The 27902-nt window shown below is 36.4% G+C and overlaps 1 protein-coding gene across 2 annotated transcripts; it reads left to right on the top strand.

Moving 5' to 3' along the window:
• The first annotated feature begins 126 nt into the window (after positions 1 to 126).
• Positions 127 to 27902, top strand: MDM1 (Mdm1 nuclear protein). 2 transcript variants are annotated; one of them, XM_006189685.3, is made up of 15 exons: positions 127 to 271; positions 1258 to 1372; positions 4696 to 5066; positions 6130 to 6264; positions 10114 to 10281; positions 11535 to 11638; positions 11720 to 11819; positions 16275 to 16304; positions 16630 to 16805; positions 17862 to 18155; positions 18943 to 19052; positions 19147 to 19256; positions 23847 to 24099; positions 25670 to 25729; positions 27048 to 27902. In XM_006189685.3, the coding sequence occupies exons 1-15, from the start codon at positions 254 to 256 to the stop codon at positions 27158 to 27160; spliced, it is 2157 nt and encodes a 718-aa protein (XP_006189747.1). In that variant the 5' UTR covers positions 127 to 253; the 3' UTR covers positions 27161 to 27902. The 2 variants fall into 2 exon arrangements, with proteins under 2 accessions (XP_006189747.1, XP_032349253.1); XM_032493362.1 differs by lacking the exon at positions 16275 to 16304.

Below are 27902 nucleotides of genomic sequence, written 5' to 3'. Positions count from 1 at the left end.
CTTTCCGGCATTGATTGGTCGAATCTTCACGACGGCGAGGGGTTCCCGAGTGTCTATTGGTTCTTAGGCTTCAAAATGGGCGGGGAAAGGCAGAGCGACAGGGCTCAAGGAAGGCAGCGCGGAGTGCGCCGGCGCGTAGTCGGGGACGCCAGGCCGAGATATTTGCTAGGGAACCTAGTGTTGTCGCCCCGCCCCCTCGGGGCTTTTTGTCCCGTTAACTGTCGGAGTGGCGGGGGCTCCAGCGCCGGGCGACATGCCGGTGCGCTTCAAGGTGAGCCGGGGTTCCCAGGCCCGAAGGCGGATGAGGGGAGCTGTGGCAGAGCAGGCGAGGAACGCGGGGGCCTCGGCCCTGCAGAGCCTGCCAGCTCCCGAGCCTGTCTGTCACGATCCTGGAGGATGCTTGTTTCCTCTTACCCAGCACCCTCTCAGCTCACACTCACTTCCGAGTTGCCGAGTGGAAGTATTAGATGGTTTGAGATAGATTTATTTTAGGATGGCTCAAAGGCGTGGAGATGGAGGGATGGCAATTTATAGTGGAAACTAAGGCGGCTTCAGATTGGGACACCTGTGGACGACATCACAATTTAGCATTTAACATCCCTCCCTTTTAAATCTTTAAAGTGCCTGTGTCTTTTAAGAGCTTGCGAAATGGGATCTTGACAAGATTGAGAGAGTATAAGAAATACACATTATTTATAGTTTTGCATTTGTTTAAGGTTTGTTCAAAGTTGCAGGTCGCTGGTAGCTGTAATGGTCAAGCATTCTTCAGCATAACAGTTGACCACAGTGTTCCACAAGCCCTGTCTTCTTTTATCTTAAGGGTTTGTATTTAGAATGGGAGAGGAGTTTGTCCCCCTTTTTTTGGTTGACTTTATAAAACTTAAAAAGGGACTACACTTAATATATAATATTGTGTCCTCGGTGAGGATTTATGGTGATGAGGACTTAGATTGTCACCAGTTATCAGACAAGAGCTCAGGCTTTGGAATCAGACAACCAGAAAAGGGCTGCTCTGAACCTTGCATTCCTTGTAGCATCTGCTTCAAGTGGTTGTGAGGATTAAAGGATATAAAACAATGAAGTGCTTAGCTGAGGGCTGGGTAAATAGTAGCTATTATTAAGAAGCTCTTCTGTGTTTAATTATCAATCTTAAGTCTTTCATTTCTTTTTAGAGATTTTGAAATTATTTTTACTGGTGTCTACTTTAAAACAACTTTCATTCATTGTACTATACTCAAATTTTACTTTGCGTTACAGGGGCTGAGCGAATACCAGAGAAACTTTCTGTGGAAAAAGTCGTATTTGTCAGAGTCCTGTAATTCCTCAGTGGGGCGAAGGTACCCATGGGCTGGACTTCGATCAGATCAATTAGGTAAGTTGAACAACTAATAGTCATTATAACTTCAATAAATCTTGGGGTTAAGTTTGCAAAATGATTTATTGAAAAGTTCTGAAGCATTGTTCATTTGGCCTGGTTGACTTACTCATTTGTTTAACAAATATTTATTGAGGGTTTACTGTAGGCCAGGACTATTCTCAGCTTTTAGGAATATAGCCTTTAATCAAAGACCTCTAACCGTGGGGGAAAAACAGTAAACAAGTAACTCAATAAATAAACCAGGGAATTTCAAGTTGATACATAAAATTGTAGGCTAGCGTGATAGATAATTTAGAGGGGGGGTGGGTTGGAGTGAATATAGTTTAGATTCAATGGCCAGGAAAAACTTTTTTTGAGGTGATACTTGATCTGAGACATTAAAGCTGAGAGTGGACAAGCCAGGGGGAGGAGTCCTCCCAAGGTCTTGAGGAGTGGAAACTTAGTTAGACTAAGTAGTTTGTCCAGGGGTCATAGCTAGTAAGTGATAGAACCATGATTTGAAATCAGGATGTGTTGTTCACAGCCCATAGGTTCAGAGGCCACATTCTTGTCATCACACATGCTTCCTCCCTGTATCCCAGAGCATGGTAGAGGGGAAAAGAGACTGACTCTGTTCAACCTGCTTACTTAACTCTCCCTCACTAGAATATAAGATCTCTGAGAGCAGGGCTCTGTCTTTGCCACCTTGTTCCTGCCCAGTACAACACAGGGCCTTGGCACACTGTAGAATTTATTAAAATTCATTTTGGAATGAATGACTAAACCTGAGGCTGAATCCACATTCGCTGTGCGACTTTAGGCAAATTGGGCCTGTTTCACCAAGTGGGACTTGGGAAGCCCATTGTATCGAATTGCTGGGAGAGATGAAGTGAGATGTTCCTATTAGGGACTAAGTGCATATATACAGATGAGTGCTTGGTGCCCCACCTGTGACACATGTGAGAGTGCTAGATGTGTGCTATATATGTTCTTCAAGTCTTAAGTATTTGAAGCCGGGAAAAGAAAAATTTATGAGTGGGGTGCCAAGCCTAGGAAATCTGTAAGACGAGAGTGTTTCCAGGATTTGGTTTGGAGAACAAAGGGAAGGGTGGACAAGAATAGGTGGTTCTGTTAGGATTCCTTTGAAGTGTCAGGATCCTTTGCCCAGAGCCTGACTTCAAAGACTGGATATCCCTGCATCTTGGGTTGGATGGTGCTCATAATCCTCTCCAAATGACCAGAAATTCCACAAATTTGAGGCTCCATTAGATTAAGAATCCCAAAATAAATCTCTCAAAGTGTAGCTATCCCACTGAGGGCTTAGAGGGACACTATGACACTAAGGAATTGGTTAACCACATAGTTGCTCCTGTAACATTTTAGCTGAGATCAGCTACGTTTGAGGGTAAGGGTGATGAATGAGACTGTGGGAGCCAGGCCACTTTGGGTTATGGTACCTTATGAAGGAAGGAATGGTCTCGGGGAGGCATGTTAACTGGGAATATTGGGTCAGGGGGAGGGGCAGAGTGAGAACTCCAGGTTGTTCAGAAAGGCAGGGGGAGGCTAGCAAGGAACAGCAGCAGTGTTACCTAGGACTGGCTGGACGCTCTGTGTGTATTTTCCCGCATAGTGCATTTTTGATGGTGCTGGAAACAAGGGTGGACCACTTGAGAGTCTTCCCCTTTCATTTTGCTTTTCTTCCACCAGCCACGCTCTGTTAAAGCAGAGAGAAGTCTAGGGCAGTAGTCTTCAGACTCTTGCTTTCATGCCCACTAAAAGAATTTAGAAAGTCTTTATATCTCTTCACATTTTTAAGTTGATATTTAATTTTTTTATCATAAGTGTAATGAATAGTTTTGAAGGATGTGATTTCTAGCATATTGAATATTGTGTATATTTTACACATATCTTGTTAAAACTTCAGAGCTGCTAATTTAGCTCAATTTATGGTAAATGTTCATAATTTAATTGGTAAAGTCAGTCCTCATTGGCAAACTAATCAGGTGAATTAGAATTATTTTCTATGAGAAAAAAAGTCTTTATTTTTCAGTTCAAATAAATATGTGAATATGCTTATTCACATTTCACATGACAATCCTCTTACACCTGAATTTTAATTCTGAGATAGATAGATGGAACAGGTGTGGAGCTGTATGAAATAAGGCACTGTTCTTTTGTTATTTGTAATCTCTACTGCCTTTGCTCTGCTGTCAAATATTCTCCCTCAGGACTTACGTTTTCTTGACTTGTCCCTTTGTCCTTTCCACCTATTTTTTTTTCTTATTCTGTAGGATGGTTGAGAGGTGTGTCTTTCTTTTGTGAAGTGGGAAAAGGGTGATTATGAAAGGGGCCGTGAGAAAGGAAACTAGAGATGGCAGATGCCTCCCTGAGGCAGGTCAGTGTCAGGAAGTAGCACATGTGGAAGCTAGGATCCGGAAAGTGATTCCCTTAAGCTGCCCATTTCTGCTTCCCCCTCAGAATGTCTTCATATGCCTCCAGACATTTATGCACCCAGTCTGAAGACCGTGGTCTGGGGAGCCTTGTAAGGGTAGGGACCAAAAGGTGGGGGCCAAAACATCCATGATAGAGGCTAAAGAACTCTTGTTTTACCTCATGACAGGTTGTCTGTCCACCTTCCCTCTCATCCCTTCTAGTCTTGAATCTTTCTTCTCCACCCTGCACAGTCTTCTTTTTGTTTAAAGAATGGCTCCAAACTAGGGCAGTGTCTCAGTGGCTGTGATTCCACAGAGCTCCTCTTACCTGGGTAGAAGGTTAAGTTTTTTGGACATTTGCTTGGCAGACAGAAATATAGAGGAATAGTATCTTAGCTCTTGTTAAAAGGGTTCATTCTCTTTACTTCTCAGGAACTCAAGGCAAAGGTAGAACCAAGATCCAGCATAATAACATCTCATCCCTTCTCATCTTGGTCTGCTTTGCATAAGAGAAGCTTTGTGAAAAGTTCCAAATTTTGACAGTACCAGGGCCCATTGTTCTGTTAAGTAGCACAGGAAAGTAATTAGAAACGGAGGTGACACATAGGGACTGGCTTGCCAGGCCCATCACGTTTCAATTCCAGTGACCAGTGTTAGGATAACTTGAACGTTGTGACCCTGATTTTTAAAAAAATTTTTTACAGTTAAACTTTTAATATTTCTTTAAATCAAAATTAAAGGTTTTATGTTGAAAAATTGTACTTTTTTTTTGTCCTGTAACTTGAAGGATATTGTGTGTGTATCAACTGAATTTTAAATTCCATTTCTCCTCTTATACATTGTTGTATGTTGGCTTTGTAACTTTATGTTTTGGTAGCTGCTAGTTTTATATATTACTTTTTGTAGGAATCACGAAAGAGCCAAGTTTTATTTCAAAAAGAAGAGTTCCTTACTATGACCCACAGATTTCAAAATCTCTTGAGTGGAAGGGAACTACCTCAGAGAACGATGTGGTTGTATCACCAGAACCCGAAGCCCCCAAAACACCAGAATCACAAGAGGCAGAACAAAAAGATGTTAACCAAGAAAGAGTTCTTGCACTGGAAGCCCCCAGGGTGCCCAAGAGAACCAGATCTCACTCTGCAGACTCCAGAGCTGAAGGGGCTTCAGATATTGTGGAAAATAAGGAGGATGTAGTAGCAAACCACGTACCAGTTAATGAAAATGTGGAATTGGAGCATTCTACCAAGCTTCTTTCAGAAAATGTAGATGATGGGGTAGGTATATTCACTGATTTCTTTTCAAAAGCATTGAAAAGCATAGAATTCTTTGTAAATTTCATCATCATTTCAGTAGTTACATTTTGTGATTACATTTTTTCCATTGTTGTTTTCTTATCTAATGCATGTAGAATAGTTGATAAGAGGCTGTTGACTTTAGATGTTATAAATTAGTTCTATTCTTAATAGTTGCCATTTTGTTCTAGTTATACTAAGACATCCCTTCATTGGGTAGACAGTATGCCTCTGGATTTTATTTATCATATATCAGCACCAGAGTCCTAAGGGAGGGATTGAGTTGAGGCAGAGAAGGGGAGTAGGCCATTACCTCTGGCAGGGGTGATGAGCTGACTTATACCTAGACCCTTTTTAATTTCTTATTGTGTACTATCAGAAAAAACAGTCTCAATTGACAAAATGCAAAAGAAGGAGAGGTCTGGCTGGATCTCAAAGATCTTGCAGTTCTGCTCTCCTGTGTCACAGCTGGCCTGTAGACGGTCCTGGCGAGCACATAAGCAGAGGCTGCAGGCACCTGTGCAGACACCTCACTGCCTTGCACATTTTTCTCGACTCCACTGCTTCTTCCCCATTTCTTGTCCACCACTGACTGGAACCACAGAGAGGCATTTAGAAGTGTTGGAAAACCAGGGTGCCCAGGGGAATCAGGGAAGGTGATGTGTAAGTCTGGTGGGCAGGGGAAGGGTTCTCCAAAAGCAAGGTATGGATAAGGTAACGTGCTGTTGTTTCTTAGTGATAGATTCAATTATGAACAATTGGTAGGAAGGGACTGAGAAATGTTGTCTTTTGCTGGGATGCACAATAATTCTCTGATAGTATTAAGACAGGAATTTTAAGGAGTTCAATTTAAGAGGAAGATTATCAATTGAAAAAAATTTGCTGTATGACAATGTGCATTAAGTTAACAATACTGTCCTATACGTTTAAAAATTTGTTAAGAGAGTATATTTATGTTCTGTGTTTTTTCCACAGTGTAAAATGAAAGAAAAAGTTTGTATAGAGATTTTTAATGATCTTGAGTGGAGTTTTTTTTTTCTAACAGTTAGATAGACTTCTGCGAAAGAAAGCCGGATTGACTGTTGTTCCTTCACATAATGTCTTGAGAAGTTCTGAATATCAAAGGCAGTTTGTTTGGAAGACTCCTAAGGAAACTGCTCCAACTTTTTCAGCCAATCAGGTAGTTTAATGGATGCAATACATTTGTGAGTATTGTCATCTAATTTAGTGTTGCAGATTGACATAGAACTAAGAGCTGAAAGAAATTAGACTCTTAAGTAGGCCTGCAGGTAGGTTCTAGAAAAGTAAAAATGAGAGTTTTGCTAAAATCATCCTATTTCTTCTGATTTATAGTAGTAATATTATACTGTCCTAGGCTACTGATGATCATTGTTGCCAGATCCATCACATATACTAAATATGAGACAGGGTAATGAAAACTTGAGGACTGGTAAGTTTTTTGCATGCTGTGAAATTTTTTTTATTTATTAAATTATTAAATTGATTTTATTCTGAAATGTTTCACTGACTAATATGTTGCATGTTTTCTGTCTTCTAAGAAGGCATAACTGCTTTGGATATTTAATAAGTACAGAATAGGTTGAAAGTGACACAAGATATGTAATTTTGTCATTATATCAAATCAGCAGTGATAGGAATTGTCAGTTTAACTGTATTTATAAAATTCAAAAGCTATAACGGTAACAAAATGTGATACTAGGTTTCATTGTATCCTTTTACAATTTTAGTATTGGACTACCATTACTAATACATACTCTGTTGTTTTACTACTGTCATTCTCTAGACAGTTCTTAGGCTCTTAACTCTCATTTATGTTCCTAACCATAGTCCTAGACTTAGGTAGGAAGTACTTCCATTTAGAATATCCCCAGAGGCTCATGACAGCTTAGTCTTTTCTTTTTCACTCACCTGTATACTTTATATACCCCTAAGGACTGAGAGGGTAATTAGAGTCAGCCAGACAATAACATATCATCTTACATAAAGATAATAATACCAGTGTTATCCTATAAATTGTAGTAGCTTTGAGATTACTTACTGGTTATTCAATTTTTTAAAAATTGTGGAATTTATATAACATCTTAGGAACACATAAAATAACGTAAAGCAATACGTACCCTTTATAAACCTAGTAAGTAGAATCAGTACTTTTGCTGGCTCACAAGTCTTCTTAGATAGAAAGTGTGCCTACAAAATTACTTATGGCCTGAGAACTGTGATCATTCAGCTTCTTTATATTATACTTCTGTATATGGAAGTATAATAAAAATAAATCACTAGCAATACCTTCACTACTAGCTTTATTTCTTTCATTAGTGAGGTTTTCAAAGAAATTTTCTTGGAAGCAATTGCTCTTTGTTAGCTGCAAGCATATCAGCTTCAGGGTCTGTGGGTTGAAGAGCTCTGTGACAGAAATTTTCAATGCCTGTTAATGGGGAATGTCTCAAGGAGCTGTTCAGTTTTATTTTATCAGACACCTGTTTTCTGAAAGGGTGTCTTAATACGTAAAAGAGTCAGCAATTTTTGGCAAAAAAAATTCCTTGAGGTTATACTGTGCTTAAAAAAAGATACACTGTTTGGTTGTGATCTGTATGAAGATGTATTATTCAGCATTATGAAGCAGTAGTATACCTTATTTGCACTCCCATATCTTTTCCCTTTGTTTTCTTTGTAAGAGTGGTAATATACAATAAAATAGGAACCATACTATGAAATTTACTAAGGATAAAAGCAAACATTCAAGAATCAAAATGGTAATTACCTGAATTTTTTCCTCACCTTAAAGCTAAAAATAAGCAAGGAAGAAAAACCTGAACAAATGCGTATATCAGATATTCAGAATGTTAAGAATTTTTTATTGTTGCAGGAAGAAAAGAAAATCACGTCAAGGAGGAAAAAAACCTGTAGAGCTAACAACAGAGCTGCCTTGTAAAGCTAATGTGTATTTTCAAATTTTAAGAATCTGCTTATTTAATTTATCCCATTACCAAACTAGTAGGGGAAGGGAACTTTGGGGAGAAAAGATATAGTTTATTATTCCTTTTGGCTTAAGCATTATTTTGAGTATAATAACTGTTATTCAAAACATAGTAATGAGTATAGAAAGTTGACCTTTGAATTTTTTTCCAGCTTTATTGTGGTATAGTTGACAAAAATTATTTATAGTGTACAATGTGAAGTTTCGATACATGTATACATTGTAGAATGATTACTACAATCAAGCTAATTAACACATCACCTCACAGTTACCTTTTTGTTGTGTGTGGTAAGAACACTTACGATCTATCCTCTTAGCAAATTTTAAGTATACAATACAGTATTGTTAACTACAGTCACCATGCTGTACTTTAGATCTCCCAAACTTATTTATCCTGTATAATTGATTTTGACTAATATCTCCCCATTTCCCCCACCTCCTAGTCCCTGGAAATCACCATTTTACTCTCTGCTTTATATGAGTTCTTTTAGATTTCACATATAAGTGGGAGCATATCATGCAGTATTTGTCTTTCTATGCCTGGCTTATTTCAGTTAGCTTGTGTTCTCCAGTTTCATCCATGTTGCAAATGACAGGATTTTCTTTTTAAGGAATAATATTCCATTGTGTGTGTGTATGGAATATTTATGGAATATATATATGTATATACCAGTCACATTTTCTTTATCCATTCATCTGTCCATGGACACTTAGGTTGATTCCGTATTTTGGAAATTGTGAATAATGCTGTAATGAATATGGAAGTGCAGATCTCTCTTGAGATACTGATTTCATTTCCCTTGGATATATACCCAGAAGTGGAATTGCTGAATCATTTAGTAGTTCTATTTTAAATTTTTTGAGGACCCTCTATACTGCTTTCCTTAATGGCTATGTCAGTTTACATTCCCACCAATGTAAGGGAACCCCTTTTCTCCACATCCTCGCCACCACTTGTTATCTTTTGTATTTTTGGTAAGAGCCATTGTAACGTGTAAGGTGAAATCTCACTGTGATGTTGATTTATTCCCTGATGTTAAGTGATGTTGAGACCTGTTCATCTATCTATTGGCCATTTGTATGTCTTCTTTGGAAAAAAGTTCCTTTTCCCATTAACCAGGTTGTTTTTGTTGTTGTTGTTGTTGAGTTGTATGAGTCCTTTATCATTTTGAATTTTAATTCCTTATCAGATATATAATATACAAATATTTTTTCCCATTCCATAGGTTGCCTTTTTTCATTTTGCTGATGGTTTTCTTTGCTGTACAAAAGTGTCTTAGTTTGATGTAGTTCCACTTGTTTATTTTTGCTTTTATTGCCTTTGTACTTGGTGTCAAATCCAAAAAATCATCAAAACTCATGTCAAGGAGCTTAGCCTATGTTTTCTTCTAGGAGTTTCATGGTTTCAGGTCTTACATTTAAGTCTTTAATCCATTTTGAGTTAATTTTTATGTATGGTGTAAGACAGTGGTCCCCTTTCATTCTTTTGCATGTAGCTGTCTGGTTTTCCCAACACCATTTATTGAAGAGACTCTTCCCTATCGTATATTCTTGGCTCATTAGTCCTAAATTAATTGACCATATATGAGTGGGTTTATTTCTGGACTCCATGTTCTGTTCCACTGACCTATGTGTCTGTTTTAACACCTCTTTGCCCATTTTTAAATCAGGTTGTTCTCTTGCTATTGAGTTGTTTGAGTTCCTTAAATATTTTTGAATTATTGACCCCTTAGGATATGTAGTTTGCAGATATTTTCTTCCACTCAATATTTGTCTCTTCACTCTGCTAATTGTTTTTTTGCTATGCAGAACCTTTTTAGCTTGATGCAATCCCATTTGTCTGTTTTTGCTTTTGTTGCAGTGGATGTTAATTAGACATGTGAAATGAAATTACTAACAGTTGTATATAATTTTCCCTTTATTGTATCCTATGATTCAACTTTATACATGAATTTTTTAAAGCAATTGAAGAGCTAAGTTCTTTATATTTAACCAACAAAAAAGCTAAACTAAAATAATTTTTGTTTTAAGGTTTTCCACAATAAAAGCAAATTTATTCCACAATTCAAAGGTAACTCAGTCATCCATGAAACTGAATACAAAAGAAATTTCAAGGGTTTATCTCCAGTGAAAGAACCAAAATTAAGAAATGATTTGAAGGAGAATGGAAATTTTGAAACAATGTCTCCTGAAAAGAAGGTATTTGTTAATTCTTTAAACAAAATAAAATCTTCATGATTTGAACTCTGCACATTTTCTTTTACTTACCACCATTTGGAACTTTACACATTTTCTTTTACTTATCACCACTTGAGATTCTTTTTAGCTAGTTCATTTATTCATTTGTTTGTTCACTAAATGTTGAATGTTCCTTGAGTACTTGGTAGAAGCCAGGCCCTGGGTAGTTACTGAGAATACAATGATACACACTAAGCTCTAAGCAGCTCTTGGGCCAATAGGAGACAGAGATGTAAATAATTAAGTATAATACAATGTGATGAATGCCTGGCTTAGCAATACAGCAGTTAAGTCTGCTGTGTCTAATATCAAATGATTGGCCTTACAGTAATGTGAACTCCAGGGGTTACAGTGGTTATAGAAGCACATACTTTAAGTTAAATAATGGAAATCAAACAGAAACACACATACATGTGTATTTTAAACCAAAGCTTTAGTATGCCAAATTATAGCCAGTATAATTCACACGATTTACCTCAGGATATACCAGCACCTACTTCTGTGTGAAATTAGAGCTGTTTGAGTTGCAGCATCAGGTTAAAATTATTATAAATTATAGGTAAATGGAGTAAAAGTCCTATTTTTGAATCTCCAATGTCACAACTGATATTCTGTGGGTTCTAAGAACAAAAATTATATGATTAAAAGCAAAATGACTTATATATATAAATATACATATATAAAAATTATATATATGTTATGTATAAATCATATGTATTATATCTGATGTATAATTGTATATATATATATTTTTTTTGGTACCTATGATGAAGAGAAAAAAAGAGTTAAGTTATTCAGTAAAGCAATGTGCTAACTCACTCATCTGGACCTTATATTTAATTATCATAACAATTAAATGTAGATTTAGAATATCAAAGGAAAATGTAAAACTAGTGTCCAATAGGTAGTAACATCAGGTTTCTTTATTTGTTTATTTGTTAATTAAAATTTTTTCCTAGCCAGAAATCTAAAATTTTTATTGTTAGAAAATGAAACCACATCCTGAGCTATAATGCTTCAAGAAAGTAGATATACTAGTTTCAGAACTTGCTCGTTGATTTCTTATGACTTCTGTGTTATCCTTAGTTTTAAAAAGCTTACTTCTAAAAACAGAATTGTAATTCAATATCAAAGTATATTTTATAACATCTGTGTTTTCACTTTAATATGTAACATATATTGAGCATAAAAGGGTTAAATTATTTTCGTTTTAGTGTAATAAAACAGATGATCCTTTAAAATTGGAAGCAGAGATGGAGTCAAAAGACTCAACCCAGCCTAAAAAGAAGCCTACTCCTTGGAGACATCAAAGGCTTGGGTATGTATTTTTTAAGAAAAATATCAAGGTATTTAGATGATCAACATGGCAAAATATTTACTCTCATTTCATTTCTGTTAGGAAGGTGAATTCTGAATATAGAGCAAAATTTCTGAGCCCAGCCCAGTATTTATATAAAGGTGGGGCTTGGACACGTGTGAAGGAGAACATACCAAATCAGGTGAGTATATAAGCTCAGTACACCCACATTTTCTTTGATACTATATCAGTTTAATTTCACAATGAATTTCACCTAGTAACTTAAAGTAATTTAAATTTCACCTAGACTACAATTTAAAGATTTGTATGATGCAGTAATAGCACTAAAAATATCAGGAACTTAAAGTTGTATGTATTAGGATATAATTTATCAGTGTGTTCACCAACTAGCTCCTTAGAGATACAGCATTTATTATTATAAGGTCTTTAAGTTAAAAATATTTTTAAATCAAATATTTATGTTAATAAAGTCAGTTTATAGAATTATAGCATTGTAGATTTGATTATTTTTATAACATTCAGATCTCCACTCTCTCCTGAAGATTGATTAATCTTCAAGATTAGTTTGTCTTACTGGCACCCACTGTCAGTGTGTACTGTTGCAGTCTGTAAGCACAAGGAAGGTGTGGCCTGTGCTGACAGAGGTTTGAGTTATACTGTTGGGATACACTGACAAATGGGAGAAATTCTGAGCATCCTAAAGAAAGGTTGGAGGAAAAGGGTAACCCTAGAATTGGGAAGTGCTAGCTTAGTACCAGCTTCTTGTTGCCAAAAGATAAATGGTGGAGCTTTTTTGGTTATTGTATAGTTAGCATCTTTTAAAGTACATCTTGGTGATTTCTGCCCTTTCTGTGTGAATAAGCTAAATGAGAACATTTTAGATTAGACTTTAGTAAAAACTCCCTCCTCCCATCATTATAAAGAGAGGGATAATTTGGATGGGGAATGAATCTTTTTTGGTAGGGTGGGGCAGATAATTGGAGTTATTTATTTATTTTAATGGAGGTACTAGGGATTGAACCCAGGACCTCGTTCATGCTAAGCCCACACTCTACCACTGAGCTATATATAGCCTCCCCTAGAGGAGCGAATCTTTCATTTAGCTCTATAATTTAAACTGTAGCTAACAATTACATGTATTCAGCCTCTGGGGCACGTTGAGCTACTGGCTCTTGGCCCTGGCAGTTCCCAGAGCAATGTCCCAGTGACTCCTGTGCCCTGCATGTTGTTTTGGAAGGTTACTTGATTCCTTCCACTACGGCTGCTCTTGGTGCTCTCTCCTTCCCTACTTGAGCATGGCTCAGAGGAAGAAAAGGTAGAGTAAAAGGCCAAGCTTAAAGCTTTCTCAGATACTGTTAGGAACAAAATTTGTATATTTTCCCTGGTGAAATCGAGTTAAAAATAATGAGCATTGAAAGTAGCCATGACATAACAAAGGAATTGAGTCAGCTCAACTCTTCAGCAGTTTTTGACCATGCCAGACCTGGGCAAGGAGCTCTATGTGTGAGGAGTCTGATGGAGAATGGGAAAGCAAAGGCAGGACACAGTGTGCGGCCACGGAGGGCTAGTGTGGCCGGTTGATAGGTGTGAGCACTGGCCTGTTGTGTTTGGGTGTTTCACTAGGTTGGACCTCTTGTTTTGCAAAGATTATCTCTTAGTCTCTGAGACTTCTTTAAACTAAGATGAGTTGGTATTTAGGCCTCAGATCTAAATATTTAATGGACTAGGAGGATTGTTATGTCTGAAATCTTGGTATAGGTGACAGTCCTGCCCTCCTAGAACAGGTCATTTTTGTTGTTGCCTTGTTGTTAAGGCCTGTCTTTTCAATGTTTCCTATTACGATATCTTGGTAATGTGACTTTTCTTCAGAATTTGTTTTATTAATTGCCGTTGGTGGTTGAAAATATTTAAATTAGTGGAATAGTTTGCCTTAACCTCCATGGTCAAAAGTATTCAAAAGGCATCTTGGAGTTAGGAAACAGTTTTAGTTGACCAGGTCATAGACATTTAATATGGGCCATATATTACGTTAAGTCTTCCATTTTTTTCGCCGGAAGACACTGTGTAGCTGATGATGAGGTACCTCCATATAAGGTATTCCCTCATTTTCCTACTCCTGACATTTCATGGAATATTATTCACACTCTTCAGATGCATTTGGACATCAGTGACTTTTTTATCATTAGAATATTAATTCACTTTTTGAGTCATGTTCCAGTTTTCTAGTTCATATATTATCTTCATTTCCCTTTTTGTTGTTTGAGATATTGTACTTTTTATCTATTTATAGTCTAGTCACTGGATATTTTATCCTAAGTCCCAAGTTCCTATTCACATAGCATTAGGGAAAAGGAATCTAGAAAGGAAAACATTCTACTTATAGTGTTTATATCATATAATATGGCAATATTCCTTGACCTGTTGCTTTAATTGAGTTTGGAATGATTTATTCACATCCTTCTTAGTGGGTCTGATTTTTGGCTGTAAGGATTGTTTTTAGTTCACACCATCAATTTTTTTTGTTTCTAGTGGAACACCATACTTTGGAAATATCAACCTATAATTTTTTCACCTTAGTTTAGGATTATAGAAGTTTAAAATTATGTATTTGTAAAACATTGTAACGTTAGGACTAAGATTATTAACAAAGATTGCTGATAACATCAATCTAAAACATTGAGTTTTGAAAGTCAGTAACAAATAGAACTGAATAAAGTTTTACAGAGTTTCTGTATCTCCTTTCCTCTTTTTTTTTTTTTTAAACCTGATATCAAATAAAACTGGGTCCCTGTGTACATGGAGGGGATGTTTGTCCATCCTCTCATTCATCAGTGAGGTCCTCCCACATGGATAGAATGCAGCCTTCTCTGTGGCTCCTTCCCACTTCACCCTACACACAGTGCAGGACTATTAGGACCCCCTTTTGAACCACTCCTTCAGTTTGTATCTTATTTGTTTATTATGGCATAGATCATACCAATACTATGATAATGATTTATCATTTAGGAGGAGGTCGGCCTCCACTACCAGACTGTGACACATTGAGTGCAGGAACTTTCTTGCTTATCTTTGGCTACCAGCCATCTAGCTCAGGCCTAGCCCTTAGTCTACACTCAGGACAGGTTGTGGAATCAGTATTGAAATGCTACATTCTCCCTCACCTCAAGGAGTTCATAGGTTAATGGGGGAGAAAGACATGAACCATTAATTCCAGAAGAATGAAATAAGTACTAATGGGGATATACACAAAGGGCTTTTCGAACATAGAGGAGGAAGTGATGCTAAGGCATGAAGATTTCATCATGTAGGTGATGGAATGGCTGTGACACATTTGAAACATGTAGGGACTTATAAGAAATAGAATCTGGATTATGTCAAGGCACTTTATTACACGGTTCCTGTGGATTCAGAATACCCTGGTTAAGAGTTCAACAGACTCAACCCACGCATCTCAGTTCTACCTGTTAAATGCAAAAACCATTACCAGTAATTTTCTTTATAAGAGTTGACAAAAGATAAATGAAGATGGCTCAATTTTTTTTTGACAGTGAAGAAAACATTTGAAGAAAACAACATTTGAATTATCCTTTAGGATATCCTTTAGGAATGTTTCAGGTTTGGTTCATTGGAACAATAGGACTCTGCTGGGATCCTGTGGTTTCTTTTGCCTTGGCAGGTGCTGTCCTTTGCTTTGGCTGACTCCCTGGAGACAAAGAACTTGGCATCCCTTTGCATCAATAGTGTCTCCTGATGGAGCTGAGGATATATGCCCCTCCAATTGCTTTTACAACACCTAGTTTCATTATTTGCTTTTTTGCCTTTATGTAAAAGACAAGCAATTTTAGCAGACAGTATCTGGATATCTTTTTTAAGGCTAATATTCTGTCTTTATGATAGAAAAAATTATACAGTTTTTTGAGAATTATTTAAACAGATTATTTAGAACAATTTAAGCCGCAACTTAGTTTTTTTACATTGTGAAATTGTATTTAGGGACGCCAGCAGGTGGCAGTGTGATGTATAAAATCAAAGGGTTTCAAAGAGTATAAAACATTCCTTTTCATATGAAAATATGTTATTTGCATATTAGGGAACTCAAATCACCATATAGTTCATCAGAACTTTTTGGTTTTTTTGGTAACTTGTCACTTTGTTCGATATATTACAGTTATTATTTTGTGGGATAGTTTAAATTATATCTTTAATATATATATTTTTTTAAGTTGAGGTTTTGCTGATTACAAGGGAATGTTGAGGAATTTGGGGAGGGAATCCTCATGGCTCTCTCAGTGTAGCTTCTCTAGTAGTAGCAGCTATGTATAAGCTGAGAAATAAAGACTGGGGCTGTGGGTTTCTGGCACATCAGTACTCTTCCAGAGGTGGGGAAATAGAGTGGTTAGGTTACCTTGTCATAGACAGCGTTCCACCCATTCAAGAATGTAGTTGGTTTTCAAGGCAGTGTTACAATATCTTGGTTACTGAATTAAATGTTACTAAAAATACTAAAAAAAAATATTGATTGACAACTTTGGTATATATTCAGAAGGAAGAATACTAACATATTTCAGTGATTCCCATTAATATTCAGTTATGGCATTAACCTGTCATTAAGTATGTTTCTGTATTTCTCCCCTAGGGTTCTCTAAATGCCATGTGGTATGCGGAGGTTGGTCGCTTTTGAGTTTTCAAAAACTGTAATAATGCATAGAGTACTTGTGTAATTTCAGTTGTCGTAAGCAGTAGGTGTCATTATTTTTCTGAGCTGCTGCAAATTTCTCCCTGCTTGCTGGCTTGAAATAAAATAATGCATTAAGCTTCAGCTTGACTGTTTTAATTTCTGCTTATAAATGCACATAGTCTGATGAATGTATGTGGCCTTTCTTTCTCCTTGGTCTCTGGCTGCGTTTATACAGTGTCTTCGATATGCTACTTGGTGATATTTGCAAAGGAGCATTTACAATAACACATGATATCTTAACTCTCCTTCATAGGTTAAAGAACTCCGAGAGAAGGCTGAGTTTTATAGGAAACGAGTTCAGGGAACACATTTTTCTCGGGACCATCTGAATCAGATTCTGTCTGACAACAACTGCTATTGGGATGTCTCCTCGACCACAAGCTCAGAGGGAACCATTAGCAGCAACATTAGAGCACTAGATCTTGCTAGGTGAGATGTTCTTTGTGGGTGGTGGAAAAGTATGTTGCAGATTATGTAGATAATAGAATTATGTAGGAAAATGATATGAAGATTCAAAATTTGTCTAGTCAAATGGAAATATACCAGCCACTTATTACATTTCATTATTTTTAGTTTATTCTCTAAAAAGTAAAGCTATACATACATACTTGCTTTATACACTTGTGTAGAATACATAATTTAAATCTGGAAGATTGGATTCTATAATATTCCTTATTAACAGTTAAGATAGAAATAGGGATGATTATATAGTAGATGTAAAGAACTTTAAAAAGTAAACAACAAAAAGCAGCAGTAATAAAAACTTAGAAAATATTAGCTATTAGTTCATATCCACTGTAATTCATTAGTGGATTTTGTAGTTAATTTGTAACTTTGGCTATGATTCTGTGGGAGAATTATCAGCTATTTTAGATTATAAGGGAACACAAACTATAAGGAGAGTAGCACATTGATTTGTAGCAAATAAAATAGTTTTTGGGTTTTATAGTGTACTAGTATAATCATACATACCAATTTGAACTATAAATTCTAGTTATGTGGCATCTGATTTTCAAAGTTCATCACAAAATCTGTTCTTTAACAATGACTTGAAAAGATTATCTGAACTATAAAATTTGAGTCAGCTGACTAGATTCACAAGTCCACCTGAGTTTGTGTCAAACTCAACTGAGTAACTGAACAAGTTAGACCATATGGGTGGGGGTCCTAGTTTAAGTATGTGAATGCTGGTTGAGGGATACATATGAGTTTTGCCAGCAGTGATGCAGGCATATATGTGTGATGGTAGGAGTAAAAAGAGATAAATATATTTTATTTTGGAATATTTTAATTGATTGTAACTTTAGCTGTACTGTAAAATGAACTCTTAATTAGATTTTTTTTCTTCAATATCTGAGCAAGGCAATATCAGTGGGAAACACATAGTTGTGAACAGTGGAAGGGAATGATGGACTTTTTAAAATAAGTATAAACTAGAAAGGTCAAGCTCCTCACATTTAAAATAAAACTTATTTTGTTATGCAGAGATCCTACAAACCATAAGTCTTTGCAGAAATGTCCTTCTACAAAACTAGAAGAAAAAAGACCTATCTTGGAAGAACAGCCCCAGGAAACTATCACAGAGAAACTAGGCGTGTCAGATGCTCCCACCGTACCTGTTAGAAGGCGTCTCGCCTGGGATGCAGAGAACACCCCTGAAGATGTTCAGAAAAAGCCGACAGAGGAGGAGGAAGGGGAAAGGGACAAGCAGGGTCATGTGGGAGAGCTAGAGACGGTGGAAATACAGGAAAAATCTAAAGCAGACAAGATAAAAGAAGGGTGAGTTTTAAATTAATCAATATATGGAAGTATTATTGTTCACAGTTAGTATGTATTTTGTTTTATCAGTAATTAACCACAAAAAGTGGTTTACACTTTCGGTTTTATGACTAATAAATAGCAGATTTTACTTTAATGTCATGAAATAGGCATTTCTATATGGTTTATATAATTTATTCACTCATATATTTGAGTCACCACTAATTGGTAATTGAACATTTAAACACCGAGCTACTTGGGGAGGAAGTAGTTAGGGTTATTTTCATTTATATCCTGCTAATTATGGCTTGCTAGATTTGTAAATGTCTCTGGAAGAATGACTTTCTTTATGATTTAAGGAAAATAGTTGATATTCTTTACTATCAGATGGTTATACCAAAAAAGAAAAGGTAATGTTTTACAATATTAAAATAAGTTATTTCTGCAAATAGCTAATTCCTGTTGATTTATATGTAAATTGCTTTGGGGAGTGGTTCTCTACCATTGATTATGGTGTTTTTTTGTCTGTAGTCCAACTCCCCTGTCATTTATTCATGAGTTTTGCAGCTAATATGGGACTTAGGCTCTGATTTAATGGAAGAATTCTCCGGTATGTTGCTGACTTGCAGTGATCTCCCCTCTTTTCCAGTATTCAGTTACTCTTAACTGTCTATGAATTTGTTATTTTTCAGAAACAAAATGGCCTTCTCTTGTAGGTTTATACTTTACTATTGCATAAGGATGGCAGAATATTTTTTATCATATTTTCTGGAGGACATGCTTCATAATAGATTGTTTTTATTTGTAGGTCAGAGTCTTCTGTGTCCTCAGGAAAAGGAGGCAGGCTTCCTACTCCAAAGTTAAGAGAACTTGGTGGAATCCAGAGAACGCACCACGATCTTACCACTCCAGCTGTTGGTAATAGGCAAACACTGTGCAGTTCTATTTTACCTGTTTTTTCTACATGATAATTTAGTTTAATTGAAATCTGGCATCTTCTGTATTTTTCCAGGCGGTGCTGTTTTAGTGTCTCCATCTAAAGTGAAGCCTCTAGTCCCAGAACAGAGGAAAAGAATGTCACCTCAGGATGGCTTAGAAACTTTGAAGAATGATTTTAGGAAGGTAAATATTTCTATTTCAGAGAAAAGCATCTGTTCAGGAAGTGATTATTTTAGTCACATGCAATAAATGAATGAGAGATTCAGATTTTAGAAAATTCTATCATTCATGGAGATAATGCTAATAACCTGCTTTCAGAAGGCAAAGGCATTTAGTTGTTTTTTTGCGGGTAGTGACATTGTATTTCTACTGATATACTTTCACATCTTGTCAGTAGAGGCCCAACAAGAAGAGACAAAAGAAAAACAGTATTATTTATTGAGCATCTACTCTGTGGTAGTTTTGTTCCAACTGTGTTCCAGGCACTGATTTAACACTGGAGATACAGCAGTGAAAGAAACAGGCAGCAATCCTGGCCTTCACTGAACTTATATTCCAGTGGAGGAGAGAGACAATAAACAGGATTACTAGGTAAAACTCATAGTATTTTAGATAGTGTTAAGAACTAAATAGAAAAATAAATCTGGGGAAGTAAATAGTAAGTGGCCAGGGAAGTTCTCACTGAGAGGAGGGCATTTGAGCAGAATCTGAAGCAGGTGAGGGATTGGCCTGTATGCACATCTAGGAAGGCATTCCAGGCAAAAAGAACAGCAAGTGCAAAGTCCTCGAGGTGAGAAGTTACCTGATTCATTGAGGAAAAGTCAGGAAGTCAGTCTGGCTGGAGCTGAGAGCAAGAAGGGGGAGAGTAGGATGGGGACTAAATTGTGTAGGGCCTTATAGATCATGGCAAAGACTGAATTTTATTCTGAATGAAATGGAAAGCTTTTGGAGGGGCAGAGGAGTCATATGACTTGACTTAGGTTTTTCCAAGATCACTCTGGCTACTGTGTTGGGAATAGACAGCAAGGTTGCAAGAGGAAGGGCTTGAAAGTAGTTAGGAGTCAATTACAATATCCAGTCAAGTGGTGATGGTCATTTGGATCATGGTGGTAGCTGTGGAGGTCGTATGATGAGGTCTGATTCTGGATATACATTGAAGGTGTACTGACAGGATTTGTTGATAGATAAAATGTGAGATGGGAGAAAGAACAATCAAGGATGACCCCAGATTTTTGTCCTGAGCAATAAGGATGGAGTTGCCATTTAACTGAAATGGGGAAGATAGTGTGAGGAAAAGATTTGTCATTGACGATCAAAGAGTTCTGGTTGGACACATTAAATTTGAGAAGCTTGTTAGACACACAAGTAGACATGTTAAGTAGGGAGTTAACTCTGAGTTTGGAGTACAGAGGGGAGGTTGGGCTGTGGATATAGATTTGAGGCTCTTCTTTATCATATAGGTGGTATGGGTGTGTAAGTTCCTAAGACTGAGGGAGATCATCAACGGAGTGGACATAGATAGAGAGAGTAGGTGTAGACTGGTCTGAGCCCCATGTTTTTGCTGGGAAGTTGAGGAGTAACCAGCAAAGAGACTTTTGAGGATCAGCCAGCGAAGTGGTGGGAAACAAGAGACTGTGGTCAAAGAGGAGGGAGTGTCAGTGCTACTGATGGGTCAATAAGGTATGAGAATTGCTTATTGGATTTAGCAACATGGAGGTCACTGGTGACCTGACAAAGGGCAGTTTTGGAGGTGGGACAGGGAGGGACAAAATGCAAGTGAGATCAAGAGGAATGAGAGGAGAGGAATTGGAGACAGCCATCACAGACAATTCTTTCAAGAGTTTTTTCCGTGAAGGGGAACAGAGTAATGGAGTGGTAGTTGGAAGAAGTGAGATCAAGATGGAGGAGAAAACAGCACATTTGTATGTTGATGAGAACAGTTTTAAAGAGGGAGAAAAGATGATGCAGGAGTAAGAGGAAGATTGTTGGAGAGATGTTCTAGAGTAGAAGGAGGGGCATAGGAAGGACCTGGTGGAGATGTGGGAAGGTTGGCCTTAGGCCCTGTGGCAGTTCCTTCATTGTTGCAAGAGAGAAGGCAGAGTGCATGGGCTCTTCCAGTGAAACATAGGAAGATGTGATGGGGGCTTTTGAAAGGTCTTCTGACTGCTTCTTGGTGGCATATGAAGAGAACAGGCTGAGGAAGAAAATGTTGGAAGTTCTAGAGAAGAAGGCATGAAATAGTCTTGTCAGAGGGTGGGAGAGTGAGTGGGTGGGCCAAGGGAATGTGAGGTACTGCAGGGCAATATTAAGGGCCCATTTCAGGGTAGTGGCCCCAAATCTGATGTAAGACCAGTCAGGATTGAGAAGTGTATTTTCCCAGACTGTGACTTCTAGGTTTCTGGCTTGCCCAGCAGGACTGATGTGGGGGTGCCGTGCACTGAGTAAGAGAACTCTGCCCAAGAAGGGACTATCAGGAGTTTCATTTTCATTCACTCAATTCAGTATTTACTGTGCTCTTTCTGTGTCCCAAGCACTGTTCTAGGATCTGGGGATTCATTGGTAATAAAGACAAAGTCCCTGCCCTCGTGAATCTTACATTTTCATTGGAAGAAATAGACAATTTTTAAAGAGATAATTTCAGCAGGGCGGGTATATCTCAGTGGCAGAGTGTGTGCATAGCGTGCACAAGGTCCTGAGTTCAATCCCCAGTACCTCCATTTAAATAAATGAATAAATTAATAAATCCTAATTACCCCCCAAAAAAAGATAATTTCAAGTAGTAGTAAGTGCTATGAGTTAAATGAAACTGCAGATGACCTCCAAGGGGTGGGTGAAACTCCTTTAGTTTGGGTCGTCAGGATAGGGACCTCTGAGGAGGTGACATTTCAACTAAGCCCTGGCTAAGGAGGGAGGTGCCCATGGCAGAGATCTGGGCTGGAGATTGTTCTCCAGGTAGAAAGAGCAGCAAGTGCAGAGGTACAATAGTCAGAGTTTCAAAGAGTAGGGGAAAGGCCTGTGTGACTGGAGCTAGAGAGGGCAGAGGAGAGGGGAGGGGGTGAGGTTGGAAAGGGAAGCTGGGTACAGAGTGGGGGTGTTAATCTAATGGCACCAGGAAGCCCTTGGAGAATTTCAAGCAACAAAGCAAATATAAATCTCTGATGTCCTTGATAAATAAAATCACTCTGGCTGCTCAGTGGAGAGTGGGCTGTACTGGGGGAGAGTAGAAGCAGTGAGGCCGATGAGAGGCTTTTAGGTTCAAGAACAGATCATGAAGTCAGTAAAATTAGACCTGGGAACCACATGTATTACAAATATTCTACAGATTTAATTCAGGTCTTTTTAACAGTAATAAAACTAACTTGGCAGAAATTCCAAATTCTGCATATGTATGTAGAAAAAAAGTCAAAAGAATAATTTTCATGAGAGATCCTTGTAGTTGAAAAGGGAAGCAAGTGGAAGATCTGTGAATTTTTTCCTTAGATCTCGATTTAAAAATATTGGTGTTTTGGATAAGACCCCAGGCTATCTCCACTATGAAGCGGTGAGCCCTCGAATCGCAGTAATGATACAGGTCAGAAAGCAGTGTTTTGAATATTGCACTGACAAACTCAAAGTTAATAACTAAAAGGAATAGTTACAAGGAATAATCAGAAAAGTTTGGAGATATATTTGATTTTACTGGTTTGCATTCTCCTAAAAAATACAATTATACAGGGACTTTTATGATCGTGATGCATTATTATTGTGGAAAAATAGAAAATATTGGCCAAACTAGAAAAGAAAATTAACAGTGTCACACCCACTGTTCAGAAACATCCATTGTTGAATTTTTGAGTTATTTAGATATATAGCATGTTTGTTTATTATATTGTGGATAAGTTTTCATAATATATTTTTTTCTCACCTAGCAATATATTGTGACCATACTTCTAGTATCATTAATATGGTTTGTAATCTAATTTTTAATGATGACATGATATACGATCTGTAGTTATACTTTAGGTTTTTTAACCAGATGTTATTATTGAAACATATTTTTTAAAACTAGATGCCTATTGTTATTTCTTAATTTTCCTATTTTGAAAAAATGCTGTAAAGAAGCCCATCCTTTAGCTACATTTTTGTTCATAATGTTATGTAAATACTCCCCAAGTATTAATTGTGTGGTGAAAGAGTTAAGGCTTGTGCTGTGTTTTGCCAGCTCTGCCAGAAGGTTGTGTTGCTGGCATCACTGTAATGAGAGTGCAGTTTTTCTGCATCCTTCTCAGCTCAGGACATTATAGTTTTTTTTTTTTAATTAATCTTTGTAATTTGGTAAGTGGAAAATTAGTACCTCAGTGCTTTTATTTTGATATTATTTGATTATTAGTGAGGTGTAGAGTATGTTTGCTATTTGTAATTTGTGTGTATATGAAGTGCTGATATATATCCTTTTTCTAACTTTAAATTAGGTTTATCTTATTACTTTTAAAGAAATATTTATGTAATAATGATAGTAATTCATTGTCAATGTAGTAAGTTGTATATTTTCCCCAAGTTTGTCATTTTAAAAATATTTATCTATTTTTTGTTTTTATATACTTAAATATGTTTATCTGTATTGGTTGTTAGGCTTATAAAACCTTCCCCACATGGAGGCTACATAAATGTTCCTCATATTTTCTCCTACTGCTTTTATGGTTACATAAATTTTTGTGTTTAAATGTTTGTTTTATTTATATGTGTACATATGCATATATTTTTATATATATATATATTTTTTTTATCATTTAGAAAGAAAGTCATGCTATATCCCTCCTGACTTCTCCAGCTGCTGGTATAAAGACAGTTGATCCCCTGCCTTTGAGGGAAGATTCTGAACCCAATATCCTCAGATTTGCTGAGGCAACTCTTCCAGTTTCAAAAATTCCAGAATATACAACAAACACACCTGGGCAGCCCCCTTCTCCACCCCGTGCCTCATCCTTCTGGCATCCCTCTCGTCGGATTCAGGGCTCCCTGAGAGATCCAGAATTTCAGCATAATGGTAACTATTTAGATTTTATTTTTTTGTTTACACAATTGAAAGTGTTACACTGATAGGTCCAAAGGCTCTTAAGTATGTACTATATATTAATAAATTATTATTTAGTTTTTTAATTAATGTAATAGATTTCTTTAAATAGAAAAAAATCTCATCTTTGGAACACTCAGTTGTGCCGTACCCAGTTTTCATGTTGGCGTGAGGTGTCTCTCATGCTCTTTCCCATAAAGTACAGGCCACCCACTAGCTGCCAGTAGCTCCTCTTCCCCAGATGTAACAACCAAAAATGTCTTCAGACATTACCAAATGTTATCTGGATGTAAATTCAAGGTCATACGTTATTTCCCTCTAGTTTTATTAGATATTGCTCTGCTCTTTTCTAACATCCACCATTACTGTTGAGAAGTCTGATGTTTTTATTTTTGATCTTTGATATGTGGCTTTCTTTTTTTCCTAGAAGCACTTGGCATCTTCTCTTTATACCCAGTGCTTTGAAGTTTTATAGCGGGACCCTTTTCATTAATTTTGCTAGTGCTCAGTAGATCTTTTCAATCTGAAAACTCATGTTTCTCAGTTCTGGGAAATTTTCTTAAATTATTTAGTAATTTCTTCCCCTCCATTTTCCTGTTCCTCCTTCTGTCACTCCTATTTTTCAGATGTTGAACATGTTGAACACAATATTTTCTTACCTTACCTCACCTATTTTCCATCTCTGTCTTTTTATTTTAATTTGAAAAGTTTACTAATTTTATCTTCTTCTACTTGAGTTTTTAAAAAAATATTTTGCTATATTTTAAATTTCTAAGATTTTCGAAAACACTATATACTCCTTTTATACAGCATCCTGTTCTTATTTCATGGATGGCATGTTTTATCTGTTTGATAAATGGTATTTTAAATATGGTATCCTTGCCCCCAGTTGAAACTGGTATCCTTCAAAGTAGCTCTGATAAACCTTTTAGAGATGAGACCTCCATTCCTCTTTTGAGAGAGGGGAAGTTACCCTGCTGTGTAAATTTAAAAAAGGACCTGGCAGACTATTTTGTAGAAAGACTTTCAACTGGATTCCTGATTCAGGCCTACCTTCTCTCCAACTTTCAGTGCTACTCCCTGGGGAGCGAATTGGTTGCTTCTTGGTTTCCCTCCTCTGCTGCCTTAGGGTTCATCTCCCTTAGGATTCAACTCCCTTGTCTATGATAACCACACACTCACTGCCCTTCCATTTGTTTGCCACTTTCCAGAATTTTGCTGCTGTTTTCTTTGTCCTGTGGGTTTATGTCATTTGTGTAGATGTGTGCAGTCAATCTACCATCTTTAAAGAGACGCCTACTATGTATTTCTTTAAAGTTAGAATAGATCAATATTATTGAAAAGAATCCCAGGAGGTTATCCATTGTTTACATATTTGCTAAGCACATTACGAATTAATGAGTTGCCCTTTTGTGATAAATTCTATTAAAGATATAAAACTAATAAACTTTCTGAAAGCCTGCTTTCACTTAGAGTTGCCTACAAATAAGATATACTGTTGGGTGGCTTTGAAGGATAATTTCTTCTGGCTTTTTTTTTTAAGTGGGAAAATCAAGGATGAACAATTTCCAGTTACCTCAGCATGAAGCCTTTAATGATGAAGGTATTTCAATAGTCAAATAACTATTGTAGATACGGTAGTTTATAATAGTATAAAGATCTTACACTTGATAAGCATTTTATAGTTTACAAAGTACTTCCACAGATGTCATTTCATTAGATCTTGAAACACTGTGAAGAAGATGAAATTATCCCAATATTATACATGAGTAAACTGGGAACTAAATTAGGAGATAATTGGGTTTGTTTGTTTATTTGTTTTTTAAATGGAGGTACTGGAGATTGAACCGAAATGTTAAGCACACATTCTATCACTGAGCTATACTATACCCTCCCTTAAGCCTTGAATCTTTTTTAAATCATAAGAGATTGTGCCTAGCATCACACCTGAGGTCAGTACTCTCTGTGTTCCATCTTGGCTAGCTGGTGACTCAGGAATTTAGCCAGCATTATATCCACCATTTTCTTCAAATATCTGTATCGTCTCAAAAAATATGTGATTAGGGAAAATGAATTTTTTTCTTATATAGTTTTCTGACAAATTCATTTGCTTTTACTAGTGGCAGGAGGAATTTTGAATCCTTGATGTTGAACAATCGAAATTACTATTTTAATTCACCCTAAGAAGTACAAAATCACTAAATTTATAAATTTTGAATTTGAAAGTAAATTTGAAGTAATTGTTTATATATTATAGTTCACATACATTAGAGGTTTTCTCTCAGCAAGTTTGAGACTGTTTTCAGAATTCAGTGAGCTAGAAATCATGTTGTTATGTTTTGAAATGCCAATATCTGGACATTTTGAATCTAGTTCTATTTTCTTTTTAATGGAACAGTGTTTACCAATAACTTGATAATAGGTTTTCTTATGAGGAAACTTCAGTAATAATGAAGGGTAGCATATTAAAGTCAAACATTATTTCTACATTAAGTGAAATTATTTTAGAAATGTGATGAGTACCATGTTAAGGTATGGCAATTTGTTTTTAAAACATTAAAAAAGCTTTTTGCTCAGAACAGCTGTGCTTCTTAAAGTAGGACAAGACAGTATGATGATGAATTTTTTCCAAGTAATACTGAAATCACGGGTCATGTGTTTAGGTAATGACATTGTGGGATTTCAGGAAGGAAACAATACTCATTTAACATTAAAATGTTTGATTTCTCAATATGATAAACTTGGGAAATTACTGTTAACTATCCTAAAAAATGTTAATATCTTACATTTTAATAAATTACTTGTTTCTGACAGTCAATATTGACAGTACAAAACTTGATGCTCTTAATTTTGTTAATATTTTAAAAGGTGGTATTTTCATAAGAGATTTTTTTGCACTGAATATAATTCTTTCATTGCAGATGAAGACAGATTATCTGAGATTTCTGCTCGCTCTGCAGCTTCCAGTCTCCGGGCTTTTCAAACTCTGGCACGAGCTCAGAAAAGGAAGGAGAATTTCTGGGGCAAAACGTAATTAGACACCTAGTTGAGTTGCTTTTATCTAGGGGAACCATTGGCATAATTTTTCTGTATTGCTTTGCACTGTTAAGACTTTTTTCAAATGTCTGGATTTTTTTCTAACATTTCCTACTTAAAAAAAAAAAGAATTGTTTGATTTTTTAATAGCCAATTCATTTACTTGGAAAATTTTAACACAGAATCACATAAATTTAACTTTTGAAGAATTCTTTTTGCATCTATCCCAAAGTACAGAGACATAGTTTATATAGCTCTTCACATGTTCTAACTTGTATTAGGTTGTCAGGGATAGCTGATAGAATTGTGAATTTTACCTATCTGGAGAATATTCTGAAAACGAATAAAGTGAAGTAAAAATTAAGATCTAAGTGTAAAGTATACATTCCCCCAAGATTGGCTTTATGTATCTTTATAACTGTAGATGTCATAAAATGAATTTGTTGTTCCTTTAACTTTTGCCGTGGTATTTATTTTTATTTTGGTACCTTCTGTATGTGGTTACAATGTTAAGATAATTGTATTTTAGATTGAAAATACCAGTTTGTATATACTTTTCTTATTTATGTAACAGAGTTTGCTGAGAGAGTATGTATATTTTTGATCTTTGTGTGTATTCTGTTTGTATAAGGACTTTGGCTTACATTTAAATAATGTCTGAATTTTGAAAAATTATTTGTATAATGCAGAATTAAAACTTTGTAGACATTTTGAAATAAAAATTGATCAAGTGTTTGAAA

The sequence above is a fragment of the Camelus ferus genome, chromosome 12, assembly GCF_009834535.1.
Source record: "Camelus ferus isolate YT-003-E chromosome 12, BCGSAC_Cfer_1.0, whole genome shotgun sequence".
In the NCBI taxonomy this organism is placed as follows: Eukaryota; Metazoa; Chordata; class Mammalia; order Artiodactyla; family Camelidae; genus Camelus; species Camelus ferus.
The sequence above is the reverse complement of the archived record's forward strand: the minus strand, read 5'-3'. Positions and strand labels throughout refer to the sequence as shown.